The 25,825-nt window shown below is 27.6% G+C and overlaps 4 protein-coding genes across 4 annotated transcripts; 2 read left to right on the forward strand and 2 right to left on the reverse strand.

The window, feature by feature from the left end:
• Positions 1-454: 454 nt before the first annotated feature.
• Positions 455-4,527, reverse strand: LOC107166647 (ethylmalonyl-CoA decarboxylase-like). The gene is made up of 3 exons (XM_089216428.1): positions 4,326-4,527; positions 1,635-1,868; positions 455-1,281 (listed from the first exon to the last, which is right to left on the reverse strand). The coding sequence occupies exons 1-3, from the start codon at positions 4,525-4,527 to the stop codon at positions 827-829; spliced, it is 891 nt and encodes a 296-aa protein (XP_089072554.1). The 3' UTR covers positions 455-826.
• LOC107166643 (uncharacterized) lies at positions 4,475-18,106 on the forward strand. The gene is made up of 3 exons (XM_089216430.1): positions 4,475-4,599; positions 17,281-17,517; positions 17,682-18,106. Coding segments are annotated over exons 1-3 (582 nt in total). The 5' UTR covers positions 4,475-4,597; the 3' UTR covers positions 18,025-18,106.
• On the forward strand, positions 12,193-14,856 carry LOC149060897 (uncharacterized). The gene is made up of 3 exons (XM_089226468.1): positions 12,193-12,781; positions 14,187-14,638; positions 14,738-14,856. The coding sequence occupies exons 1-3, from the start codon at positions 12,765-12,767 to the stop codon at positions 14,854-14,856; spliced, it is 588 nt and encodes a 195-aa protein (XP_089082594.1). The 5' UTR covers positions 12,193-12,764.
• A 1,062-nt stretch (positions 18,107-19,168) lies between the features above and the next one.
• On the reverse strand, positions 19,169-24,731 carry Alg12 (Alg12 alpha-1,6-mannosyltransferase). The gene is made up of 8 exons (XM_089217212.1): positions 24,385-24,731; positions 23,451-23,583; positions 23,209-23,382; positions 22,057-22,210; positions 21,819-21,963; positions 21,148-21,374; positions 20,828-21,085; positions 19,169-20,555 (listed from the first exon to the last, which is right to left on the reverse strand). The coding sequence occupies exons 1-8, from the start codon at positions 24,508-24,510 to the stop codon at positions 20,192-20,194; spliced, it is 1,581 nt and encodes a 526-aa protein (XP_089073338.1). The 5' UTR covers positions 24,511-24,731; the 3' UTR covers positions 19,169-20,191.
• Between the last annotated feature and the right edge of the window lie 1,094 nt (positions 24,732-25,825).

Here is a 25,825-nt window from a genome sequence, read left to right on the forward strand (position 1 = left end):
GTAATTACCTAAATTGTGTTGTCTTTTTGATCGTATCACGCAAATCAACAAGCTATCTAAAAAAATAACGTTGATGTTAACTATTGAAAAACAGCAAAAATTTGGTAATTTAAGTGATAGTAAATTTAAATGTTGACCTAACTGATATCTAAATACACGAAAAACACTATTTTAATTTTTTCATTGGTTATCAAGCAAACATTTTCTCTACCTAATATCAAATACAAAACGTTATTTTTAAAATGTCTTCAGCAAATTAAAATAATCAGATGTCTAGGTATAGCGGAAAAAGTTTTCGGTGAAAAAACCACTAGACCTTACTGACTAAAACTACGGCTACCATTTTGAACCGAATAATACAATTATTTTGATGTAATGTAGTAGGTAAGTTATAAATACAAATCTAATATGATTGTAAAAGAATCCATGTAACATAAATTTTAAGGCAGCAGTATATAGTAAATCGTTATAAAAAAACAAATATATTTTCCAAAAAATGTGAAATGTCCCATAACATTACAATATCATAGCCACAAAAATAGCCATGTATAATAGTACGACAGGAGTATGTTATTTTTTCATCAGATGATTATGCAATTTTATCCAGTGGAATGACGAATCGGATGGTTACATCTGAGTTTTTAAAGAGTGGCACCGAGGCACAGATTTAGAATTAATTACAGTATTTTGGTATTTACTACAACGTGTGTGTACTATAAGTATTATAGTTAAAAAATATGACAAAAAAATGCTTCAATCGGGTTTTGAGTGGGTGGAATATTAGACTAGCATCAGAAAAAATGTCAATTTCTCCATGTCACTGGTTTCATCTGTTGTGTTTCAAGCGCAGTCGGAGTGCCGCCTGGTTGGCGGTGCCACCCCAAAGTGGTGCAAAAATCTTACGCTCCAGCTCTCGGGCGTCAGCTTTCGAGTTGTCGTCGTTGTCGTAGCACAGCACCGTTCGCTTTATGGCCCGAATAACGTTCACGTCCCGCTTAATCTTGCCCGACAGCCACTCTCTAGCGTCCTCCAAAGTGGCCACCGTGCCGTCCACCAGACCCAGGTCCATCGCCTCAGCGGCACTCAGCGTCCGGGCCTCGAGCAACAGATCCAATGCCTTCTTGGAGCTCCCCAGGATGGACACCAACCGGCCGGTGGAGCCCCATGCTGGTACTATGCCCATTTTCGAGTGAACGAACCCAATGCCTGTGTTATCTGCCACGTTGCACATCAGTCTATAATCGCACGCCGTAGTCACTTCCGCACCTCCGCCAAGTGCACCTGTGAACAAAAAAAAAAAAAATATATTAAATCAAACATTATAATATTATACGTTACTTAATTAATGTTCCTATAAAGTTAGGTTTTTAATCTAATGGCTGTCGTTTTTCAAAAACGTTTTGCCCTTTCGTGTATTATAATAAAAACAATTTTGGTTTTAAATTTAACAAAAAATTGAAACAGCAAAAATTAGTAATGTCTTCGTTAGATAATCAGATACTCAATTTACAAAATTTACGAAAAAGAAAACAGTATATAAAGGTACCGACTACCGACGATCCCGATAGAAAAATAATTTTATTTATTTTCAAACAATCACGTAAAAAATAACTGAAATAAAATTATAACATTACCCGTGCCATTAATAAATGCGACTGTAATAATGGGTAGCTTTTTGAATTTGTCGAGAATATTACCCATATAAACAGACATCGCATACCCGTTCGTCGAGTTGCTCATTTTTTTTGCTAATTTCAAATCTCCTCCGGAACAAAAATTCCCATCAGCGCCATATAATATTGCTCCTTTGCACTCGGTCCACTGGTACAATGTGTCTGTGATCTCGTCTAGGTCCAACATCATTTTTACTGTATAGGAAAGGATAAAATTCAAAAGTTAGACACAAAGATAATCATATAATTGAATGCATACATAACCTAACTACTAGATCATCTACTACATACGTCTTGACTAATGACATAATAATATGTACGAAAAAAAGTTTGTTTATTTATTAAACGGGCATAATGCGCAATATAATAGTAAGACACCAGCTACCTATACTCAATAGCTACACATTGGCAACATTAAAGAAAAACAAATTAAAACATTTACCTAATAATGTAACGGATGGAAGTCATAATAATGGGAAATTATGCTAATAATAAATAATAATAGGACAATTTAAAATAAGCTTAAGTACTCGTTCCTCTGACATATCAGTCAGTGCATCTGCAGGTGATTCCTACCATTTTAGCGATATGAAACGGAGTTAAAAACAGTAAGTCATATGTATATGCTGCATTATTTAATGTTCTAGATTTTAGGTCTTTCTTTCTCTTAAAAAGCTAAAATTTTAAATTATCTTTTTCAAGATAATCTAAATTAAAATATTTTCATAAATTAGTTGTGAATTGCTACATGAAGATTTTTTAATAACATGAAAATAAGCATTTAATTGTTTTTTTATCTAACAGCCATAATAACAATGTTCGTTGATAGGTTGATACAATAATAGTTTTCAAAACTTTCAATTAAATAAAAAGTCAGAATAATAGTGTAGGGAAGTATAACTTATAGCGAGAAAAAAATAATTGTACTATGTTAATCATATGAAAAATAGCTAGGTGATTATTATAACCTATATACCTAACACTATTCAAGATGGATAATTATTTATTAGTATGTAGCGTACATTTTATAAACTAGTCCTCAAAAAGTAATTTATTAAATATCAATAATTAGGTAGGTACATTAGCGCAGCTAGAAAATATATGATAATATATTAATAATTCGGGGAGTTACATTGTTTCAATTTATTTGCATATAAGATATAACATGCAGATAGCCAAAAAAACAAGACGAATAAACAATATTTAAGAGGGGGGGAGGTTATAACCACCAAATCTCCCTGATTGCGCCGCTGATTAAGTGATAATACCTACACAAATTAGCAGCGGTATCCGATACCGGCATAACATATTATAACGATTTTCTATTGTTTTCATTTATTTGTTTTTGGTTATTATTTTATAATAATGTATACGCTTAAGCCATCACATCTTTTTAAATTTAATATCTATAGTAAAATAATTATAATAATTGTTAGCCATTAAGGATATAATATGACACATACATACACACATGCACACACACACATACACCATTAGATATAAGGAGCTCCGTTTTTAGTCACTAGTGCAGACGGGTTGTCACCGTTCTTTTCGTATAGACGTTCATAAGCGAGTGTAAAAGACTACGCAGATCGTCTATACAGAAATACGTAATATTGTTAAAGTTAAAAATATATATATGTGTATTAAAAATAAATTAATAAGTTAGTTAAAAGTATATAAGTAATAAGTATATGTTAATGTGCATTAGAAATTAATTAAATAAAAGTAATATTTATAAACCAAAGAAAAAGGTTTAATTATGTTAAAATACCAATCGGTTACCTCACCTTGCACCTCAGACGCAAACCGCGGTTTCAATTTGGAAATCAATTCAAGGATTGGAGAGGTAGGTAGGTAATATAAATAATTTATTTTAACCCCTTTTTAACCATTAAAATTTAAAAACGATTATTTTGTTCTGCATTTTTTTTTTTTTTTTTGACTTAACGCTCCAATTATAAATAACAATATTGAATAAACTTTAGATAATATCATAGTATATTATATTTTGTGAATATTTTAAACTTTTTGTCTATACCAAACACTGTTAATATTACTATACATAATACAACACTATGTTGTCTCTGTGATTCAAAAATTTGAAATAATTTTAAACATTATTTATAAGTCTTTAAATTTTTATTTAATTCTTTTAAGTAACTTGTTGACAAACAGTCTGCCATTTATTATTATTTGAGACGAAACTCAACTGCAGAAAGACTTCCATTTTTCTCACAAATTATAAAACAACATTTTCGTTCTCCTAGTTAACAATCGTCAGGTTAAACTTGGGCTCAACTTAAAAAAACTCCACTAATGCATTACACCTGTTTTAAGGCTAAGAACTTAGGGACCTAGTACCTACGTACTATAATTATGTGACATTTTTAGGTATTACTTACAAACTAAGTTTTTTGGCTTAAATTATAATCGAATGATACCTAACTATTTTAACTTTTAAATATTATTTCTATTAGTTGCTGTTCAAATACTCTTCTCTCAAAGTTCACTGCACTCATCTCAATGTACCTATAGGCTATAGGTAACTATATCTATTATCTATAAGTACACGTTTATGAATACTGAACTTGACGTAAAATGTTAACTCAATGGCATATTTCTTAATTACAAACTGTTATTATTTATTACCGCTTATGGCGTTCTTGAGCCGAGGATTGTTTAGACAGATTTTGGCGATGCCATTATCATCTTTTTCCAGGTCCACAGATCCGCTGCCATCGAAATACGGAGATAAGACCTCTTTGGCTTCACTGACCGACAATTCCTTTCCATGATACGTAAAATCGTGCAGATACTTTTCATTGGGGGTTGACCCGTTTTCCATCTGCATTAATTTCGAAGCACGTTTTAAACGCAGTGACTCACCTGCAACGGCTGCAACATGATAACGGAACAATTTTATGTAGGTATGCATAATATTATGTGACGTATATGACCTTTCGATAACCGTTTGACATTTCAACTATCTCAGATGGCGTTGTATATTACTAAAACACTATTCGACGACTAAACTAATGTTATGAATATTATTTGTGGTCTTTGTATAGCGTATCAGCTATTTATTTAAATTTATTTTAACTGTTTATATTATTTTTTTAAGAGCCTGCAGATTAAACAGCATCTGGTTCAACATTAATTTATCTATTTACATTATCGTAAACTAATTTTATCATGTTTACCTACCTACAGTTAGCGTTGTTGAAATATCAATTTATTTTTTGTCTATATTTTGACTTTTGACCATGCCTTGTATTTTAAATAAGAGATAACTATTGAAAACAAAAACGAAATAAAACGATAAATATTTAGATTTGCACACAAAAATAAAATACTTACTTAAAACAACTATAAATATATATAATATTATATATATTTTTAATGTTTTGTAAATTGATTTTAAATGTACCTACTGAATTCGTAACTATAACTAGGTATGAAAAAAATGAATAACCGCATAGCCATTAATTTTTAAAATGAATAAATTATAAATGTAAACATTGTCTTAAATATTAATTTTGCACAATTTGAACTCTTACCTACATTAATATGTATACATTTCACCCGGAATGTCATTCACCGAAGTATTATACCTATACGCGTTTTTAGTTTCAATATAATGGGAACGTTATTAAATATGACAATTGATAACCTTGATATAATAATAAATAATAATTGGTTGTGTAAATATGATAAAGGATAATAATTTAATAATTTATCCAACAATTAATTAACCTTACCGATTGAACGTCTGAACACTGAACAGGTTTAACATTTCTAAAACAAATGTTAAATACATTTTAAAAATATACTACCTACTTTAACTACTCGTTACGTGTGTTATTAATCATCGGTATAGTTAAGTATAATAGGTAATACAGGCTAAATAAAACTTATTTAGTAGATTGATTTTAGATTTCACAGCTATTGTTTTATCTTTATCAAATTAACTAAAACCTATACCAATATGTACTTGATAACATTTAATTTACTAATATACTAACCGGCAAGTATAACTGGTGAGCGTATGTCCGTCAGTGCAATGGAGATAACCATGCTTATCGGTCAAATGTAAAAACAAATAAGTTGTTTAAATTATACTTTAATGCTAATTCAATGGCGCAACCAGAAATTTTCCATACGGGGGAGGGGGAGGTCTGACAAATAAATTATCTTAATTTGTATAAACAATAAGTATATGCTTTTAATAACAATACATTTATAAGTGCCAAGTGAGGGGGTGGTAGAGCAGAGTGGTACAGTAGGTATCACTAATTGTTTAATTTTTTTAGTGCAAATATGTTTAATATAACATTAAATAGGTATATATTCTAATTTAATGTACCAACAACAGATTTTTTACCTGTCTATATAAATATAACTTGATGACCAAGAAGTAAATTAGGTAATTAAAGAACTATCAAAATCAAGGTTTCCTAAATATCGTTGAAATTGAAATTTTTAAAAAATCCTTCTTGTACATCTAGAACAGGGGTGTCCAACCATTTGTGAAGACTGGACCACATCATATAGGTAGAAGTTGTTGTGGGCCATATACTTTTTTATAATAATAATATACATTCAAATTTAATGATTAAATTATATTCTATAATACCTACAACAATACATTTTTTTATAATTTTACTATGGTGAATAATAAGCAGAAATATTTTTACAAGTATTAATATTTAATTATAAGTATACTCAGAGAAATATATTTATTTATAATAAACGTGTCCATCGGCCTTTACAGTTTATTTGATGTTTTATAATTTTATATTCTTAAAATAAATTTGTTCTCGTAATATTAATATATTATATAAAATTAATTCATGGTTTTTATATTGAAGTGAGGGCCGCATCAAAATCTACGCGGGCCACGGGTTGGACACTCCTGATCTAGAACATTATTCTAATATATACATTTTGGTATTTTGAGCAATATTAGTGAGTGAGTGATATTTGACTTTTATGTTAGGTAGATACTTATATATTACATATTAACCTATAGATTAAAAATATGTATTTAAAATGTTTAATATACATTTTGTAACTGATATAAAAATAATAAAGCTTTGTAGTATTATTATAGGGGAGGTAAGGACTCCATACGACATTTGTCCAAAAAAATTATACATCATCCCCTTAAGAACCAATTCATAACCACGCCACTAAATGAATATATTGAATTTGAATTTGAATTTAGAAGACAATTTTCCAATATTACTATAAGTATTATTATACATTTATATTGCTATTGTAATTATTATATTTTATTATAATACTATTAATAATACGCTCTAAACCAGAGGTTCCCAACCCGTGGTACGCGAAAAAAAAATTGTATTACTATTTGCATTCAATATTATTCAGTTTAGTTTAGTGTTTAGTTTATAAGAATTGAGGTGGTCGCGTATTGATTATAAAAGTGTCTGGTGGTACTCGATGATAAAAAGGTTGGAACCCCTGTTCTAAACCAGACTAAACTATAAATAAGCAAAAATAACCTAAACATTTTGAAGATATTATTGCGAATAGTAAAATATAAAAATATCGGTAAAATATTTTAATATTCTACACAAAAATGTTTGAATTGCAACCAATTAACTAAAATCGTGTATCTTTGTTCAAATTAGAAATAATTTCATTATATTCAAATGAATATATATTGTGCTTATAATATATCTATATTATTAGGTTTTGGGGTTTTAGTAAGAACTACTGAAGAAGAATCTTAATTTATATTAAAATGTTTAAGCTTAACTATAATTATTGAACATTTTAATACATTTTTAATTACAAAATAATTTGGAAGTTTTACGGTATACTGTCAAATTTTGCAAAAATTTAAACCTTTAAAGTTAAACACCCACAAAAATTATTGTGGATTCAAGCACAACTTTTATTTTATATTAATACTCATGAAGAAACCTGCATTAAATTTTCAATTATATTTTTTTAAAATAATATTTGTCAGTGGAAAAAAATATCGATTTTATACCTATATCAATTTTTATATATTTCACCATAGAAAAAAAATTTAAAATTTAAAATTGTTAAACGCAACTCAAAAAGATAATTTCAATAGTATCTACGGTATATTTTAGTAAATATATTTATATTTAATTTATATTTTATAATTTATATTTTTATACCTAATTTATATTTTATATAAACATTTATTCTAAGCTGAGAGATGGTTTCTAACAAAAAATACACATTGGCCCATACAAAATCGTCAGAATCTAATAAATAGATAATATTTTGTAACAAAATATAATTTTACATAGGCCATAGTCAATAGATAGTTTATTTTTTTCTAGTAATTTTAAATAATAGAAAATATTTTGGCTTTAGGAGGAGGGTATTTAAAATATTAGTTATGTGACTTTTTACGTTTGGTTATAGATTATTTTGTCTACAACCATCTATAAAAACAATAGGTATTACTCTCTTCGCACATCTTTTATTTTACCTATATAGTTTATCTACCTATGTGTAAATTTAAAAAAAAACATACCTAGGTTTATTTAGAATAATAGTTACTACATATCTAACCATAAATAGGTACTTAATAATTAATGAGTGAACTAAATTACTCACAATTTAATTATATTGATAATTTAACATTGATACAAATTTCTTCAGACTATGGCCCAATACTAAAAAAAAATGTATAACTTTGATTTTTATAATTTATATTATTGTGTAATAATGTATACTTTAATTAATTAATTTTCATTATACCTAAACGTTTTTTTTTTATTATTATGTTTTAAGCATGATGAATATTTTATATAGCTGTAATGTATTCATTTAGACTGCAACATAATTTAATAAATTATAATTGAATTATGTTGGAAGTCTGTATATGTTCTAACTGTCAAACACAATACCTATTGAATAATAATTCGAGTGATTAATGTCGGAGAATTTAATTTTAATTTTGGGTAATTAAGTCGTCAGAAATATTGTCAACGCTTTAAAAAATGATTAATGCGTGTGTAAATTTGCTTTTATTATGTTACCGGTATTCCAATAAAGAAGGTAAAATTACATATTTTGGCTTTTATTCAAAAAATTATAGAGTGCGTTACTAAATATATATATATATTTTTTTTTTTTATTTTTAGTAGACATAGACAATCTGTACAATATTAGCACAATAAGAGTATAGAATAAAAGGCAAATAAAAAAAAAAAAGAGCATAGAAAAAAGTAGCATGAAAGGTGTGAATTAAGCAGCCATCCATTAGAGACTCTTAGCTATTGATTAATTAGTTTTTTTTTTATTATAATTATTACATAGAGACGTAAGTCATTGAAGTTTTGTAAAAGGTCACGGCACAATTTCCATTTTACTCTGCGTTTAGGATTTCCTGGGAGAATAAGGCTGGAAAGATCTTTGTGAGATGGTTAGAATGGATTTGGAGTCGTCTGTAAAAATGTGTCTAAAAATGCGTGCTTCCTCTTCAATTGTTCTCATATTAAGTGTTTGGTAAGAGATATATATATATAAGGTGAAGCGGATTGATCGTCGGATTGATATATTTTGGAATATTTGGATCCGATTAGTGTTTATTTTATTTATTTATACATTATAAACGGGTACCCTTATTTGGTATTAATAGTACAGAAAGTATAAAGTTTCAATATGACAATATAAGATTTAACAATTATTAGGATAATAATAATAATAACAATAGAATATAAATACAATAAAATAAAATAATAATAATAGTGAATAATAATTAATTAATAATTTATGACATGAATTAATTTATAACATTTAATATTATACAATTTGGTTAACAGATAATAACAAATTTCAGTTTTAATATTTACCTTTATCAATAATAATAATAAACATGGTATTTAATTTATTGCTAGATTTAAACCTAAGTATACATTTTGTTTAAATAAATCACGTGACATAAAGAAGAAATCTATGTGATCGGCTATAACATTACCTACATAATGAGAATCCTCGGAATATTGGTACGGTCCATAGAATTTATAACAAAAGAAATCAAAAACGTGAAATACTGGTACTCTTCAAAATTGAATTTTCAGGGGTCCTAAGATTTTTTTTAAATTTTTACAAATTTACAATGTTTATTTATAGTTTTGATATATAACCATTGTCAACAAGTTAAATTTAAATAATACGCTGAAAACAAAAAAATAATGTTAGAAATAAAAATGAACAAAGCACACAAATAAGTTCATACAAAATAGTTGATAAATAAAATTAAATAAAAATAAAATAAAATAATAGTTAATAAATATAAACGACTATTTCGTACACTTCGCTATATTATTTGAAAATTGTCCTAAATTAATCTCTTTATTCAAATAGCTTTCACATTCATTATGTAGTTTGTCTTGCAAACTATTTTGTTTTTTTGAACTTTTAGGCATTAAGGTATTATTTTTATTGTGTGTTCTTTCAATCCGCGTTGTCGCTTCACCTTGTTAGATACATTTAACTACTAACCAAAAATATGGATTATTTACAAGCTTATTCAAATAGCTATTCCAACCTTCACAAACATTATTTGTTCTGTTGCCATTATTTAAAGTAATTTCATGCACATTCCAAAAGTGGGGACAAAATATTGGGCTCCCAGACTTCACACTAACATAAGTTTCGTCAAAATAATTTAGTAATGGTAACAATTGTACAGGTGTTGTCGTTGTATATAAATAAACCATTCTATCTATTACTTCAATAAGGGGTAAAAATGCTAAAGCGTTAATCATACCATAACTTATTCTAAAATCTAAGTTGGGAAAACCTTGACTATTGTGTATAGTACCAGTATTTCGCGTTTATAAATACCGTACCAGTTTTCCGTTTACCCATAATGAGAGAGCGCTAGTGAAAAAAGATGCCGGACTGAAGTTGTTTTTATAAAATGGTACATTAAACAAATTCGATTTTCTAAAATAAAGATTTTGTGTTTTAAAACCAATCATAGCTAGATAGCAATTCCGAGGAATCAATAAGACCGTTCAATAAATTAAATAAGAACATAATATCTGCAACATTCCTTCTTAGTTTACAACTTGTAAATCCGAAAACCGAGTTTTGCAAACTGGCTGTATTCAATTTTATAACATATAAGTTTTAAAAATGTATACTGAACTTTTTCAATCGCCTCTTCATATGAAGAATAACTAGGAGAGACCCCACTACAGAGCCAAACTCAAGATGAGAAAAGTATAATGTTTTAAATGTATAAAGATTTTTAAAAATTTTCATACATCTATTAATGAACCCTAACATTTTAAAGGCTTTTTTTTAACTATATGGTATTAATATGTATTGAAAAACACATATTGCTTTCGATAAAAATTTCTAGGTGTCTAACAGAATTGACACGCGTTATGACACAGTTATCAATTTTATAATTATAAGAAATTTCATTATCTAATCGAGAAAAAGTAATGAGTAATAACACTACATTTACTTATGTTTAAGGGTAGGAAATTATGACGGCTCCAAAATGCAAACCTAACCAAATTCGATTGTAAATTTAAAGTATCTTCATGAGATCTAACTATTAAGAATATCTTTGAATCATCAGCAAATAAGAGAACTTCCACTGAGCTATCAAATATGGAAGGTAGATCAAAATTTATAAATAATATAAATAAAAGGGGGCCCAGGTGTGAACCTTGAGGTAGGTAGGTACCTACTCCAAAAGTAACTAAAAATTCGTTTGAAATATTAAAAGATACTTTTACTGCTTGAGTACGAGAGCTAATATAAAATTGTATCCAATCTAAAAAACTACCATGGATGCCGAATAAAACTAATTTATTTAGAAGTAGGCTGTGGTTAACTTATTCAAATGCCTTTTGGAAATCAGTATAAATTGAATCCAATTGGTCATGGTTAGTATCATAGACTGAAAAAGTAATATATTAGTTGAAATCGACATTATTGGTCTAAATCCATGTTGGTTTTTACATAATATGTATGGAGACATTATTTTGGTTAATTTTTTGGTTATAATTGCTTCAAATATTTTAGGTATATGAGATAATTTAGAAATCGGCCTAAATGTATTGGTGTGATGAAAGATTTTTTCCAAATATTAGGGAAATAACCTAAACTTAAAGATTTATTAAAAATTAAATACAGTGGCTTAATTTAATACATAACTACAGAATTTTAAAAATATGGATGGTACACCATCGGGTCCTGTACTCGCATTTATAACTAAATTATTTAAAAAATCAAGAATTTCATTTTGATCAATAATCCAGGAGCTTAAATAAACATTTATATTATTCATTAAGGGGGCTGGAGCAACCTTCATATTCCACGCATTTATACCAATAAGCAAAAGTAAAATAAACATACTTCAAGTTGCTTGAATTTAATTTTGAAAACTACATCTGATTTGTGCTTATTTATTCTAGGTTTGCTCGGAAGTGAATTTTTGATTTTTTAATTTTGTGACTATCTAAATTTTAGTCAAAATATAAGTATTTTTTGAAAATAAAATAAACTTACTATGCATAATACTCTATTAACTAAAAATAAAATCGTAAATCTATTTCCGAACAAACCTAGAAAATAGACCAACGAATACAAATCACTTTTCAAAATTAATATAAGTCGATCAAAACAATACGAATTTTTCTTTCTTTTTTGGTACTGTTGGCATAAAATTTGTGCCGGAGAACCGGAACAGAATATTATTCCTCGTTTAATTAGACATGTGCATGCGCGTACGGGCATTCGAACATTTCTAAGAATCTAGGTAGCCGCAATAAAAATAATACCTGTATGCCGGGCGATTATAAATCGATTAGTGATAAGTTGGTTTCCTACTCGATCAAATTTATACTATTATGACAAAACGAAAAAAGTATTACTTGTTTCCAAATAATCGGACAGTGAAGTTCAATTTTTCGTGTCACTTATTTTGTTTGAATTTCAAAATGAATAAAGACTGGCGATTGGGTAAAAAAGCGCGCCTCAGGTTGGGTGCACCACGAAAAAAACCTAACCTGGCTAATCTTAAATGTAAAAAACTTGAAAAAGAACCTGAAGATCATGGAAACAATAATGAGGTAATTATAATACATTGATTATGGTTTGATATATTATGGTTATATTTTTAATGAATAAAAACTGTTTTGTTAGTAACATAAGATTTTATCAATTTTAAATATAATATAGAATTATATAATATATTATATAGGTAGGTATGATTAAATTATATATTTAGTGGATAATTTATTGTATTGATATTACAATGGTCTGTGTGTGTGTGTGTGTTGACAAATTGGATTTTTGTATTTCGCTGTCATTCACAATGAATCAGGTACAACAGAAATTGAGCGAATATCTAATATTGTAATTCTAATGCTCATAAAAATTTAATACGACTTTTCCGGTAAAATTTTTTTTTTTGATAAAAGTAGACAAACTCATGAAGAATCTTGTTTGGAATTTTCAAACCTTAGATTTGTAAAGAAAAATTTGTATGAATTTTTCTAACTAAAAATAAATTGCGAATTTTCGTGATTTTTACGTATTTTGTCAAAATTTGAACTTTCAATGTTTATTAAAAAAATTGTGACTATGTATTTTTAATATTTTTTAACTACTATTGCGACAATATATTAGAAGTCTTGTATTAAAATTTGAAGCTTTTTTACCCAACGAACAAAATTTTATTGTCATTTGTAAAAAAAAAACTTAAAAAGATTTGTACGAGAATTAGTTTTAGAGTTAAACCAATATCTAAAATCTAGTTTTTCAAAATTTGAATTTGCGTAAAAATTCCCGTTTTTCGTTTATTTTTTTTTTGTTTTTCCTGGTGCTTTTGAAAACTATTGGAAATTTCAAAAAATATAGGCATGATTTTTTTTTATAACCATTTTAAGTTCAAATTTTGACGAAATCTATTTAATTATTTTAATTGATATTAATTAAATATTAATATTGTATAAAATATCTAAAACTGAAAACTCGTCTCCGATCAGAATCGTTTTTCGTATACAATGATATTATATCATTAAATTCAAATTTAATATCATCCATTACAGTAGGTAACCCACTTGTAAACTACTGTATAGCAGAGCGACATCCACTTACTTACCCGCTTTTTAAAATTATAAATTAAAACAATACACTCGTAAAACTGAATAGCCCTCATTTTTTTTACAATTATTATTGTAAACAGAATGTATCATAAATCGATATATCACATCATATAATATACCTAACAAAATATTCAATAAATATAATATAATTTAAATATAATACATATTGATCATTGTTAATTTAATGCATTCCTAACTTAAAAATAAATAAAAATGAAATCCATGATTTAGAAAAAAAAACTATAAGGCAACACCAATGCGAGGAATGGCATTTAGAAAGAAAAAAAAGGTTTATTTCAATTATTTTTTGATTAAAAATTATATTTTTATTGTTACATAAATATTTATTACTTTTTACTTTATATAGATTAACAGCCTCTGTATTTGGTAAGATATGCAAATTACGTGAATCCACTTCACGAGACAAAGTCGCCAAGGAATTATTGTTTGGGACTTTTAGCGGCAATGCTGCCACCAGATATGGAATCGAGCACGAAGACATTGCCAAACAGCAGCTTGAAAAAGTTTTAGGCAAAAGTATTAAAAATTCAGGCTTAATAGTAGACCATGATTTATCATTCTTAGCAGCATCTCCTGATGGTCTGGTGGACCATAATACTTTAGTCGAAATTAAATGTCCAGCATCAGCGAAAAGTATGAGTTCTGAAGACGGAATCACTTCAAAAAAAATAAAATGTTGTGAAATAAAAAATGGACAGCTGCATCTCAAACGAAACCACAACTATTATTATCAAGTTCAAGGGCAATTACATATTTCGTGTAAACTATACTGCTATTTTTGCATTTGGACCCCTAAAGGTTTTTAAATATCACTGTACTATATATTTTATGCTTATTATCATGATCATCTATATTTAAATAATTAACTACCTATGTATATTGTGTATGTTTATACAGGTTTAATGTTTGAAAAAATAAAACGTGAAGACAGTTTTTGGGAAAACAAAATGAAAGATCAACTAAAAACATTTTATTTAGAAAGCATGTTGCCTCAACTAATTAATGAAATTTATTAATTTATCATAATCTAATAAACTTATTATTGTATTTATTAGCATTTTTATTTCATGTAATTTAATTTTTTTTAATATTGTGTACAGTTTACAGCAGTCGCGTAGGTAAAGATTATTGAGGGGGGGGGGGGGGGGTCGATATGTATTTTTTCATATTATTTCACATCTATTTACTCATAAAGAAATTTTCTATGTGGGGTTGGGGGGGGGGGGGTTGAATCCCCCCTTACACATGCCCTTGGTTTACAGTGATCACGGCATATTATGTACGCAAGTGGCTCCTGCTAAAATCAATTAAACGGCTAATAGGAAAATTCGACGAATATTTTGATAGTTATCGTAGTTCCGGGAATTCGTATTTCGTCGTGAATAGGCGATAACGGATTACTCACACTAATGTTCGTTTACATCTCACACATTGACAAGGCAAAATAGTCAATGTAATATTAAATGCCTAAACACTACTCCTTAAAACATGCCATGCTCCAGCCCCCTTAAAGCTACATTTGAAATTATTTGGGACTCTTCGTTAAACTTTATTAAATCAGAAACATACACACTAGAAAAGTAGTTTGCAAATAATTGAACTGTTTCAGAGATATTTGAAGATGAGTGATTATGATATTTAATGCAATCTGGTACAACATTGTTAGGTTTTTTCAGTGAGTTAATATATTTCCATAAAGGTTTAATACATACTTGTTTTGATGCTCTTTTCTAAATTTGTAATATGTTGTGTGTGGCAGAAAGACACTAACTATTTGCATTTCTTAAGAAGGTTAGAGAATATAAGATAGTCTTGACGGGAATGACTAAGCTAAAATTTTTTATGAGAACATTAATATTCTTATCAATTATGAATTTTCTGAGCACAGCATTAGTCCAAACCGGAGAAAAATTATTAAATATTTTTGTTTTGGGTATATCAGTATATGCAAAGAAAATGTATAATAAATTATTTCGTAAAACTTAATTATTTGAACATCAAACGATAAATTATTATCTAGATTAAGTTCAAAATCGATGTTAGATAGAAAAAAAAGAAATTTCATTGAAATTACAATTTTTAAAATTGTACCTATACGAGTGGAAATTCATAAGAATTATGTAAAGAGGAATCAGTAAATTTTATATATAAATCTAAAGGAGGACGATCATCAATTATTGGCACAAGAGATTGGAGAAATAGACAATAGAAGTAAGTTTTACATCATAACTAAGAAATATACGATCAAGAGAGTACGACCTATAAAGAATTTTTAATACAATTACATAATTTTAAATTTAAAAGATTTACAAAAGAATTAAATAATATAATTCCAGGGACATTACCTTGAAAACTTGGTTCAATAGACCAATCACAAAAGAACTTCAAATTACGATTCTTTAACGTTAAACATTTTCTTTTTTCTCAGTTCCATAATATATTGACTTTTAAATTTGGTAGCCCTTTACATATAACTTTTCTAAAATATTAATTTTTTTGAAGTTAATACCTAATTTAAAATCTAACAAATGTGAAATGTATTGTTTTAAATCAGCGATTCCCAAACTGTACACCGCAATACACTAGGTACATCGGTAGCACATTTTAAAGGCACTGCGGTCTACAGCTCATGGTAAATAATTTAAAATTTATAGAATTTATAGGAGTTTTTATAGGAATATTTTTTTTGTCCTGTCTTTAAGGTATTCACAGCAGGACACCGTGACTATATTATATTTAGTAAAAAAAAATAAAGGCACCGTGGAAAAAAGTTTGGAAACCACTGTTTTAATAATAAGAGATGTGACATAGTAAGGGATTATTCAAAGGTGCTTAGGGAAATTCACCGCAAAACACACCTATAAATATTAATTAATTTAAACAGTTCAATACTGCGTTATTTCATAAATATAGAAAAATACAGTTAGGATTTAAAGTTACCTCATCTATACCAACTGATACAATAATCGTATATGCCTATTTTTAATTTGTAGCTTGTTAAGTAAGTAGTTTGTTCTTGGGTCTAAGAACATTATAATTTGTATTCAATAGGTAGGACAGGTAGGTACTAAATTAATACTTGACTAATAAGAAAGTGCATTTCGTTATATATCAATATATACTCAATACACCCACAGAAATTATAACACGCTTATATTAAAGCTATGGGTAGGTACCTAAAATTAACAATACATTATAATAGGCTTAACAAACATAAAAAAAACTTCGGACACGTATCCATGACACCATAACGTACCTAGGTAGCATGTATAATACATATTCAATCAAATCAAAGAATGATGCCTGGTTTTTAGTCGCCTATAAGTTTTTATCTTGTGACTGTTTGAGGTTATTTCATGTAACCTAACTAACCGTTGTCTCGACATATTATTTGTATCCGTACAAAAAATCGGAATTGCTGTGAGTAATTAAACGTTTAGGGATCAAATGTCCGCCGAAAACGACGAGCAGGTGGTTGCCTCAGTTGAAGCTGGTACTGAGGACACGACCAAACAATCATCGCCAAACTCCGACTTGGGAGAAAAGAAACCTTTGGCGGTCGAACCACTGACCGTTTTCTCGGACGAATCGTACGCCTGCGACCGCCAATATGCGATTGTGCTCGCGCAACTTATGTCGGTCAAAGAACGCGCCAAAGTGTACACGTGGATCGAAAGGTTATTAATTTTGTCACTACGAAAATTTATTGATCCGTTAACCCCCACCCACCCACCTCATATGTGTGTCACCGAGTACTTACTTATGCAGACATAGGTACCTATCTATAATTAATGTTTAATTAACAATTCATGGTGATACTTGGGCCGTATATTTTGCACAGGATGGACACTATGAAGGATAGCGACGACATGCGTGAAGAACGTGACCTTTACCTGAAATTTTTAACTGTGTCGCTAAACAACGGCAAACTGGTACCACCGTTTACCAAGGATCCGCCAGCGGGTTTGCGCCCACTCAGCACCATCGTGCCCAGATCCGTTTACAATTTTATCTTCAAGGGAAAATACACCAATGGCGAAGGCGCCTCCCATCTCTCCGTGGACACCGTTGGCCACAAGTTCAGTCCACCCGACGAGGTCGAGCCCAGCCAGTTTTTTGCCCGGCAACCTGTACCGCACAACGGTGACGTCGTGTACGCCGCCGCGTTCAGCACCAAAAAATGAGACGAAACTAAAACACAAACCTAATCATATTCTTATATTGCGTGAATAACGTGGACAGAATATAGACTTATTTCGATGTGAATTATGGATGAATTATTTTTCCGTGTGCTTATGTTGCGACGGAGGGGCCGACACAATGACGGTGTGATAATAACTTAAATGTAAATTTCTCACAGCAAGCAACTGAACCAACGACCACTTTTTATTCAATTTTAAATTTGATTTTGTAAATTCACTGAACATAGGAACTATTTTCTAACGGTAGTTTCACTCTTGTACTGTGGGTAAAAGAGTGAGACTCCGTCATACCTAGGCATGTTTGTGTATAACTAACACCTATAATATCATGCCCATGTATATAGGTCAACGGTGGTAAACTGGCTGTCCACGATCCGAGGTCGGACGTAAAAGGCAGAAAGCTGGATTGTCAACATTTCTTAGTCTTCGTATTAATATTATAAAAACATAAAGTTAGGAAAAATTGTTTTCATTGGACCTCATTTATTTATTAATTTAATCTTTTGGACTCCAATAGAATTTACTTGTCGACCCTTCCTATAGGTAGACTGTAGATTTAAATACCTAGTACCTACGTAAGTATTTTTACTAGTATTCTGCGTCCTTGATAGTCTATTTATCAAAATAAATTATAGACAAATCATATTATGGTTCATTGAGACTATTTAGAACTTGCCTGCCACTTATATTTTTCGGATTATTATTGATAATTAATACAATTAAACTATATTTTTGGCTGAACTAAATGGTGTTACTTTTTAGTAGGCTGGGCAACTATTTTATTAAATCGTAAATATAATATATTAAAAGTAAGTTAGGTTAACCTACGTTAACCTACGTTTAAAGTTAAAGGCTACTTTTCTCTTTTATTTTGACTTGTAAATTTCACAAGTTAACTAAAAAATAGAAGTAACTTAGTAAAAAATCAGTTACTTATTTCTTATATAATTAAATATTATACTTTTTTTAACCATAACAAATAACAAATAGTAATTTAATAGTTTTTGCAGTTTTAAATAAATGTATAAATTACAGTTAATTTCTGTAAGTATTCATACCCAATATAGTATTTGAAATTAAATATTAATTAAATTAAACAAAAAAAAAAAAAAGGAAAAGCTCAAAATCAAAAAACTATATCAATTTATATTTTTAAATACAGAGCATTAATTGGAAGTATAAATTAACTTAACTTCAAATAAGCTATTTATTTTATTAACAAACAAGTTCCAACATTTAATTAAGTTTTTAATTTAACATCAAACAATTACAAAAACAAAATATACTTCTTAAAAATTAATTAATAGATTAAAATAATAAATATTACACAATTAATTTAAGCAAGTGTTAACATAATATAATCATAATTTTAAATTACAAAAAAAAAAAAGGAATTTTTAAAGTATTCTTTAAAAATTGTCAGTAGAACCATTTTTAATTTTAATATGTGTATTATGTACAATATTTATTAATAAATACAATAATCTTATTTATAATATAACATAATAAATACATGAAATATTAACAATAATAATAATAATGAGTATATTTAGCAGTCATTGATTATTTTGTTTTTATCGATTTAAGGCAAATTTAATTCAACTTCAAACTTTAAAAAATAAATCTGATTCAATTTTGATTAAAAGGAATTAGTCATCATGTAACATAAACAATCAATTTAAGTTTGAGGCTTGGGTCTAAAAAGGATTAATCTCAATTTTCAGCTCAATTCAATTGATTTATAAGACAACATATTATAATGAATACATTTATTTAGTGCTAGACGGGGAATCAAAGAAGAATAGTGGATTAAATGCTGCTTATACAATGGATTTATAAACAATAGGTAATTTAACTTCAGTCTTGCAGACCATTATGAAATTATATTGAGAATAGCCTTTCCAATTTAAGCAAACAAAAATAATTATGCTACTTTTACATTAGAAAGAACAAAATTTAAATTAAAAAAAAAAAAATTATTTGAATTGATTTAACTTGGATAACAAAGATATAATTGGTTTTTATTTTTTTTACCATCAAATTAAAGTGGATGGTAAGGTATAGAAATAATATAAACTGTAGTGAATATATTATAATATGCAGTTCACTATACTTTATCTGTAATGTATCAAAAACGTCTTAATTGTACTTATTTTTGTTTTTTTTTTCTTTTAGTACTATTATCTAACAAATCTAAATTTAAGTCAATTTTTTTCTCAGAATCTTGTTCATTTTTGAATTCTTCAACAATTTTTTTTATATTTTGCTTTACACCAGATTTAATATATTTTTTTTTCAACAAAAATATTTGTGTTTTAGTTTTGATTTTGAGTGGTGGAAAATTATTATAGTTAAATGAAATATGGGAAAATCCTGGAACAGTAGACATGACATCATGAGTATTTCGATAGTGCAGCATTTCTTCATTATCTCGGCTACTTGATCCAACAATTAAATGAGTGAACGACATAAGCTCTTCACATCCTGGTTTTAGATTTTCTTTTTTACTATACCTAAAGATAAAATTAGTTTAAAATATTTTTTTACATTATTGTTTAGTTTTTAAGGACAAAAAAAGTGTAAATACTTGTGTCAATTTTAATAAATACTTTGGATTTTATTTTACTGATATTATAAATGAATAATAAAATTAATTAAAATCTTTAGTTTAAAGTAAAAGAAGTTAACTAAAATCCTTGTAATAACACACCTAGTTGTTGAGTTTTCATAATTTTGGTAGAAAACTCAATGAACAAATTAGATAAAAATATTTGTTATTACTTACGTCCAATGATTACTAAGTTGTGTAAATCGAGTTACTCCAGTTTGTGCAGCAAGATTGTCAATATGTATTGTATAATTAGCATCTAGATGATTATATTCGATTGTGTGCAATAGTGAAATAGCATGTCCTCCAGGATAATTTTTAATTGCAGCACTCGATAAAATTAATGTAAAAGCCAAATTTCCAAAAATATGACCAACACAAAACAGAAGAGCAATTAAGTTCTTGAATCCTTTTGGTCTAAATCTAGTACGCCATCTGTAAACAGAAATTAAGTTAAATCTCATTGAAAGTATAATTATAATAATATTCAAGCATACATTCTATTGCAATAGGTAGCAGCAGATATGTTTAAAACTGGAAATACATAGATAATAAACCGAAGTTCCTTGTGTGGTAGTATTGAATAAATCAATACAAACATCAATGTTGGAATAAGCAGCCTCATTACTCGAATATCATATATAACACCAAATGGTATTAACAATATAGTAAATGCGACGCCCCGTGGTATTGCTGAATAAAAGTACCATAAAAATGGTGCAGTCTAATTTTATGTAATTAAGAAAAATATTTATGGATTATAAAATATAACTAATAACTATATATAAATAATATTAACATTCCAACTTCATAAAATTAATTATCATCAAAAATGATTAATAATAATAACTACCCTTTAAGTTACATTCATTTTTACTTAATCAACATTAAATTTTAAATAACAGTAGTAATTTATTTAAAGTTTGATAGGTTATTATTACTATAATTAGAAATTATTATTCATGTTACGCTAATATGGTCAACTGATAATAAATTTCATGAGTATTTCAATAAATTATATATAATTTATAAATATACATATATAAGTATAGCCTTTTTTTTTTGTACAAAAATTATTTAAGTAACATTATTTAATAGTAGATATGAACAACCATCATAATATTTATTATGGCATAAAAAAGTTGACTGCTTTGGTTGAAAAGGATACACCCCATTCACTGCTTCTATTGAGCACTGCATTAAACCATAAAACTTCTCCTTCTGGCCATACTGGGCGACCCCAAAATATAGAGTCAATGACAATACTTGAAATCAAAACAATAGTTGCCGCAAAAAATCCAATTTTTAATCCCCTAAAAATAACAATTTAAAATGCATATGATCATAAATAAACATAAACTAGTTGAATGATGTAACAATTATGAAATAATAACTACAACACATACCTAAATAGATTCAGACGCTTATATAACAACTCCATCAGTATAATAATACCTAGATAAATAACCAATTCTGAACGAAATATTAAAACAGCAATTGCCGAACTCCATATTAATAAGGTATGTTTTCCTCTAATCCAAGAACTCAGAGCTACCATTACTGTATCCCTAACGAAAAAATTAGTATAATTTAAAATGCTTAACTAATTATGTAACATTAACTTATAGTGGTCAAACTACAGTATAAATGTTTATATTATAAATACCTCTTACACTCTACAGTATTGTAAAGTAAAATCATAAAATAATATATTTTAAATAATCTTTATTATTCAATATAATTAATTATATTTACTACTTCAAACTGTATAGTCTTATCTATTTAGATAATAATCAAGGCTCGGAACTTACAGCACAGAGAAAGTTACTATTTATGACTTTAATAATATGCACAAAAAAACATTAAAATATTTGCAATAAATAGCACTAATAATTGGAAAATAAGCAAAATAAAATTGTTTTCATCATTATTTATGTACTTATAAAGTAGAATAATTGTATAATATATCTACCAGATAGATATAAAGTGATAAAGTTCTCACTGTTTAGGAATCGGATCAGCTGTTCTTTTACTCAAAAAATTATTCTCTTCAATATACGAGTGCTTTTAGTAAATTTCCAATGATATAATTTAATGTCAAATTTTAGACATTCTTAATAAGCAAATACGGTAAAAATTCAACAAAATGTATTTGAATCCATTAATTTATGAGAATATAACTAAAATAAGCATTTAAGATCTAAATTAGGCAAAATATCACTATCTGTAAACTTTAAGTCTTCAAAAATGTTGTATACTATACCAGGAAAATGAAACTAATTCATATCTTACTTTGGATATTCTAAGAATTATCAAAAATATATAAATATATACTTTGTAAGAATTTCTTGGACCTTGATAATAAGTCATTTATAAATGTACTACAATTTATAATTGTTGAAACATTTTACACAATACTCAAAATACATAATATTATATATTTTATAAATTTGTAAAAATAATTCTTGTACTGTTTGTTTGTATTATAAGGGTCTTTACAAAACTGTATATACATAGATATCATATAGATATTTAAATTATACCAATTAAATACTGACCTAAAGGAAATGCCATGATATTAGGGAGTGGACGACTTGAATAAAACATCAAATGATACTGTGATGCTGTTAGGATTATAAACCAGTTTCCAACACCATTTCCAAATACCTTTGCAATACTTTTAATAAAGTATTTAATGCTTGTGACTACTACAATACTTAATACTGCACGAACTGTAAATTAAAATACTAATTAATTTTATAATATTTACAAATAAAAATTAATATTATAACAATATTACCTAATAATTGGCTAAATATTTTGTTGAGCTGAAGATATTGAAGAACAAAGGTAAATGGAAATGACAATATTGATATGAACAGTGGACCCAAAAATGTCCTTGGTACAACACCAGGAAATTCTAAATGATCATACTGAAAATAAAATATGTATTACTAATATAAATGATTTAATTGTTTTTAATAATGTATGTTTACAAAAATATTTATAAAGATATAGAATAATAAGTTATGCAATTGTTTTGGTCTGGCCCCCTATCAACAGAAATAAGTTTAACTTTTGATTCTTTTTAGTCATTTTGATTACATGCATATATATTATTTTTTATTACAGTAAAAAACCAAAATAATGATTACTTTCAACTTTGAATAAAATATTCAAATTTTTACATTTTACAAGATTCATGTTGGAAAAGTATTAACTTCATGCTAAAATATTGATTAAATTTATGTTTTATTTTTTATTTATTTTGGTGGGAATCAGTTAATAGGGAAATATATAAAAAAATATACAGAAATTAAATTTACCTATTAATATTGTACGAAGAATATTATCAATAATTTTAGTTCGCCTACATAAAATTATAAGAATGACTTTTTTTAAATAAGCTAATCAAACTTAATAAGTTATTCAATTGTGGGTATCATCTTGTAGCTATAGGCAGAAAATTATTGTTAATTGAAATGTTCTTCAAGATTTGAATTGGATTGTTTTATTTTTGATTAGTAATGCATTAAAAATTGAAAAGATAACGTTCATCAATTTATAAAGAACAAATATTTTTAATAGTATTAAGCATTCTAACCAAAATATCATTATTTAAAATTAATAATTCAAAATGATTCTTGGCATGACATCTTGGCACAAACACCCAACGCTATTCGGAATTCCAAAATTTGTAGTGGAACTTGTCAATACTACTTGTCTACACACACCTGAGATAAATTGGTCTTAAAGTACAAAATGTCATGCATCGCTTGTATGTTGAAACTCTCTTCAACTTTGGTGAACGGGCAAAGAACCAAATGCGTTGCCGAGACGATGTACAATATTTTGTCCATGACGATAAAATTATATTGTGTTCACAACGATCACACTACGTTCATAAGAACGTGAACAGTAACCCGTGCCGAAAAAAGAACGAGTTATAATACACAACAATTTAAAAATAATATTTAATAGGATATGCAAAATAAAAAAATTAAAAGCTCTAAAGTCTTAAATATAATAATAATAATATAACTTAAAATTATCTTTTTCAATTAACATTTTGATAATGTTCAGAATCATAAATTCGACTAACATTATCAGTTTGTCGGCAAGCGTGTGTTATCGGCATAGACCTACAGTTTATAGGTCTATGTTTGTCAAAAAAGAAATATCAAGGAGATTGTACAATTTTACCGCCTATTTCAAAAATGGTGGGTAATGAGTAATGACTAGTGTTGAGATTTTATGCCACTTAAACTTGCATAAATATGCACTATAATATTATTACCTTAAACATCGCTAAATATGCATTGAAAACAACATAATATGCAAAAAAAAAAAATGAAATTTATTAATTTATATTTTTTTAATCACTTAAAACAGTTAAAACACATTCAACGCTTTCGTTTATAAATCGGTGATTAATAATCATTAATCACAGTAAAAATCGACAAAAAAACCCAACAAAATCAGCAAATAACATAAATTAGAACCAAGTACCAAGTAGCTAATACGAAATTATCGTTAAATTATATTATATTATTACCTACCAATATATTATCGCTGTAATTATAATATAATCGTAATTAGTCTATTTACTTAATCTATTCACTAACAATGTATTGATAATTCAATTGACAAAATTCTAAAAACACGTATACTAAAACATAGTTTCATAAAATATGACCGATATTGATTCAAAATAGGTAATAAAAATTTAAAAAAAAAACCAAAAAATGCAATAGAAATGAAAAAAAAACGCAAAATATTCAAAAAATATCAAAAAAAAATTTTTAGTTTGAGTTCTCTGTATCATGAAACATATTTTTAGCTTACTCTGCTGTTTTAATTAATTAACTTTAATGTTATTCTTTACAGAATCTCATAAGAAATATGCAAATGCAATAAAATCACAACCCTGCAGATAAAGTGTACTGACTAATGGACCAAAACTCCATAACTACGTCGTCCTCCATCGTAATTTTAACAATATGGCAAATGCCAGTAATAAAGTGTGAATATTTCAGACAGTTTGACGCAGTGACGATCACAAAATTAAATACACATCGGTAGAAATCAAAGATGAACTACGCTACTCAACTACTGAACTGCCTATTAACTATACCTATAGAATAATTTCTAAGTAAAAGTGAGAAATATTTCGAT

The sequence above is a fragment of the Diuraphis noxia genome, unplaced genomic scaffold (assembly GCF_037042655.1).
Source record: "Diuraphis noxia isolate RWA-SAM2 unplaced genomic scaffold, SU_Dnox_SAM2 contig0001, whole genome shotgun sequence".
Taxonomy (NCBI): Eukaryota; Metazoa; Arthropoda; class Insecta; order Hemiptera; family Aphididae; genus Diuraphis; species Diuraphis noxia.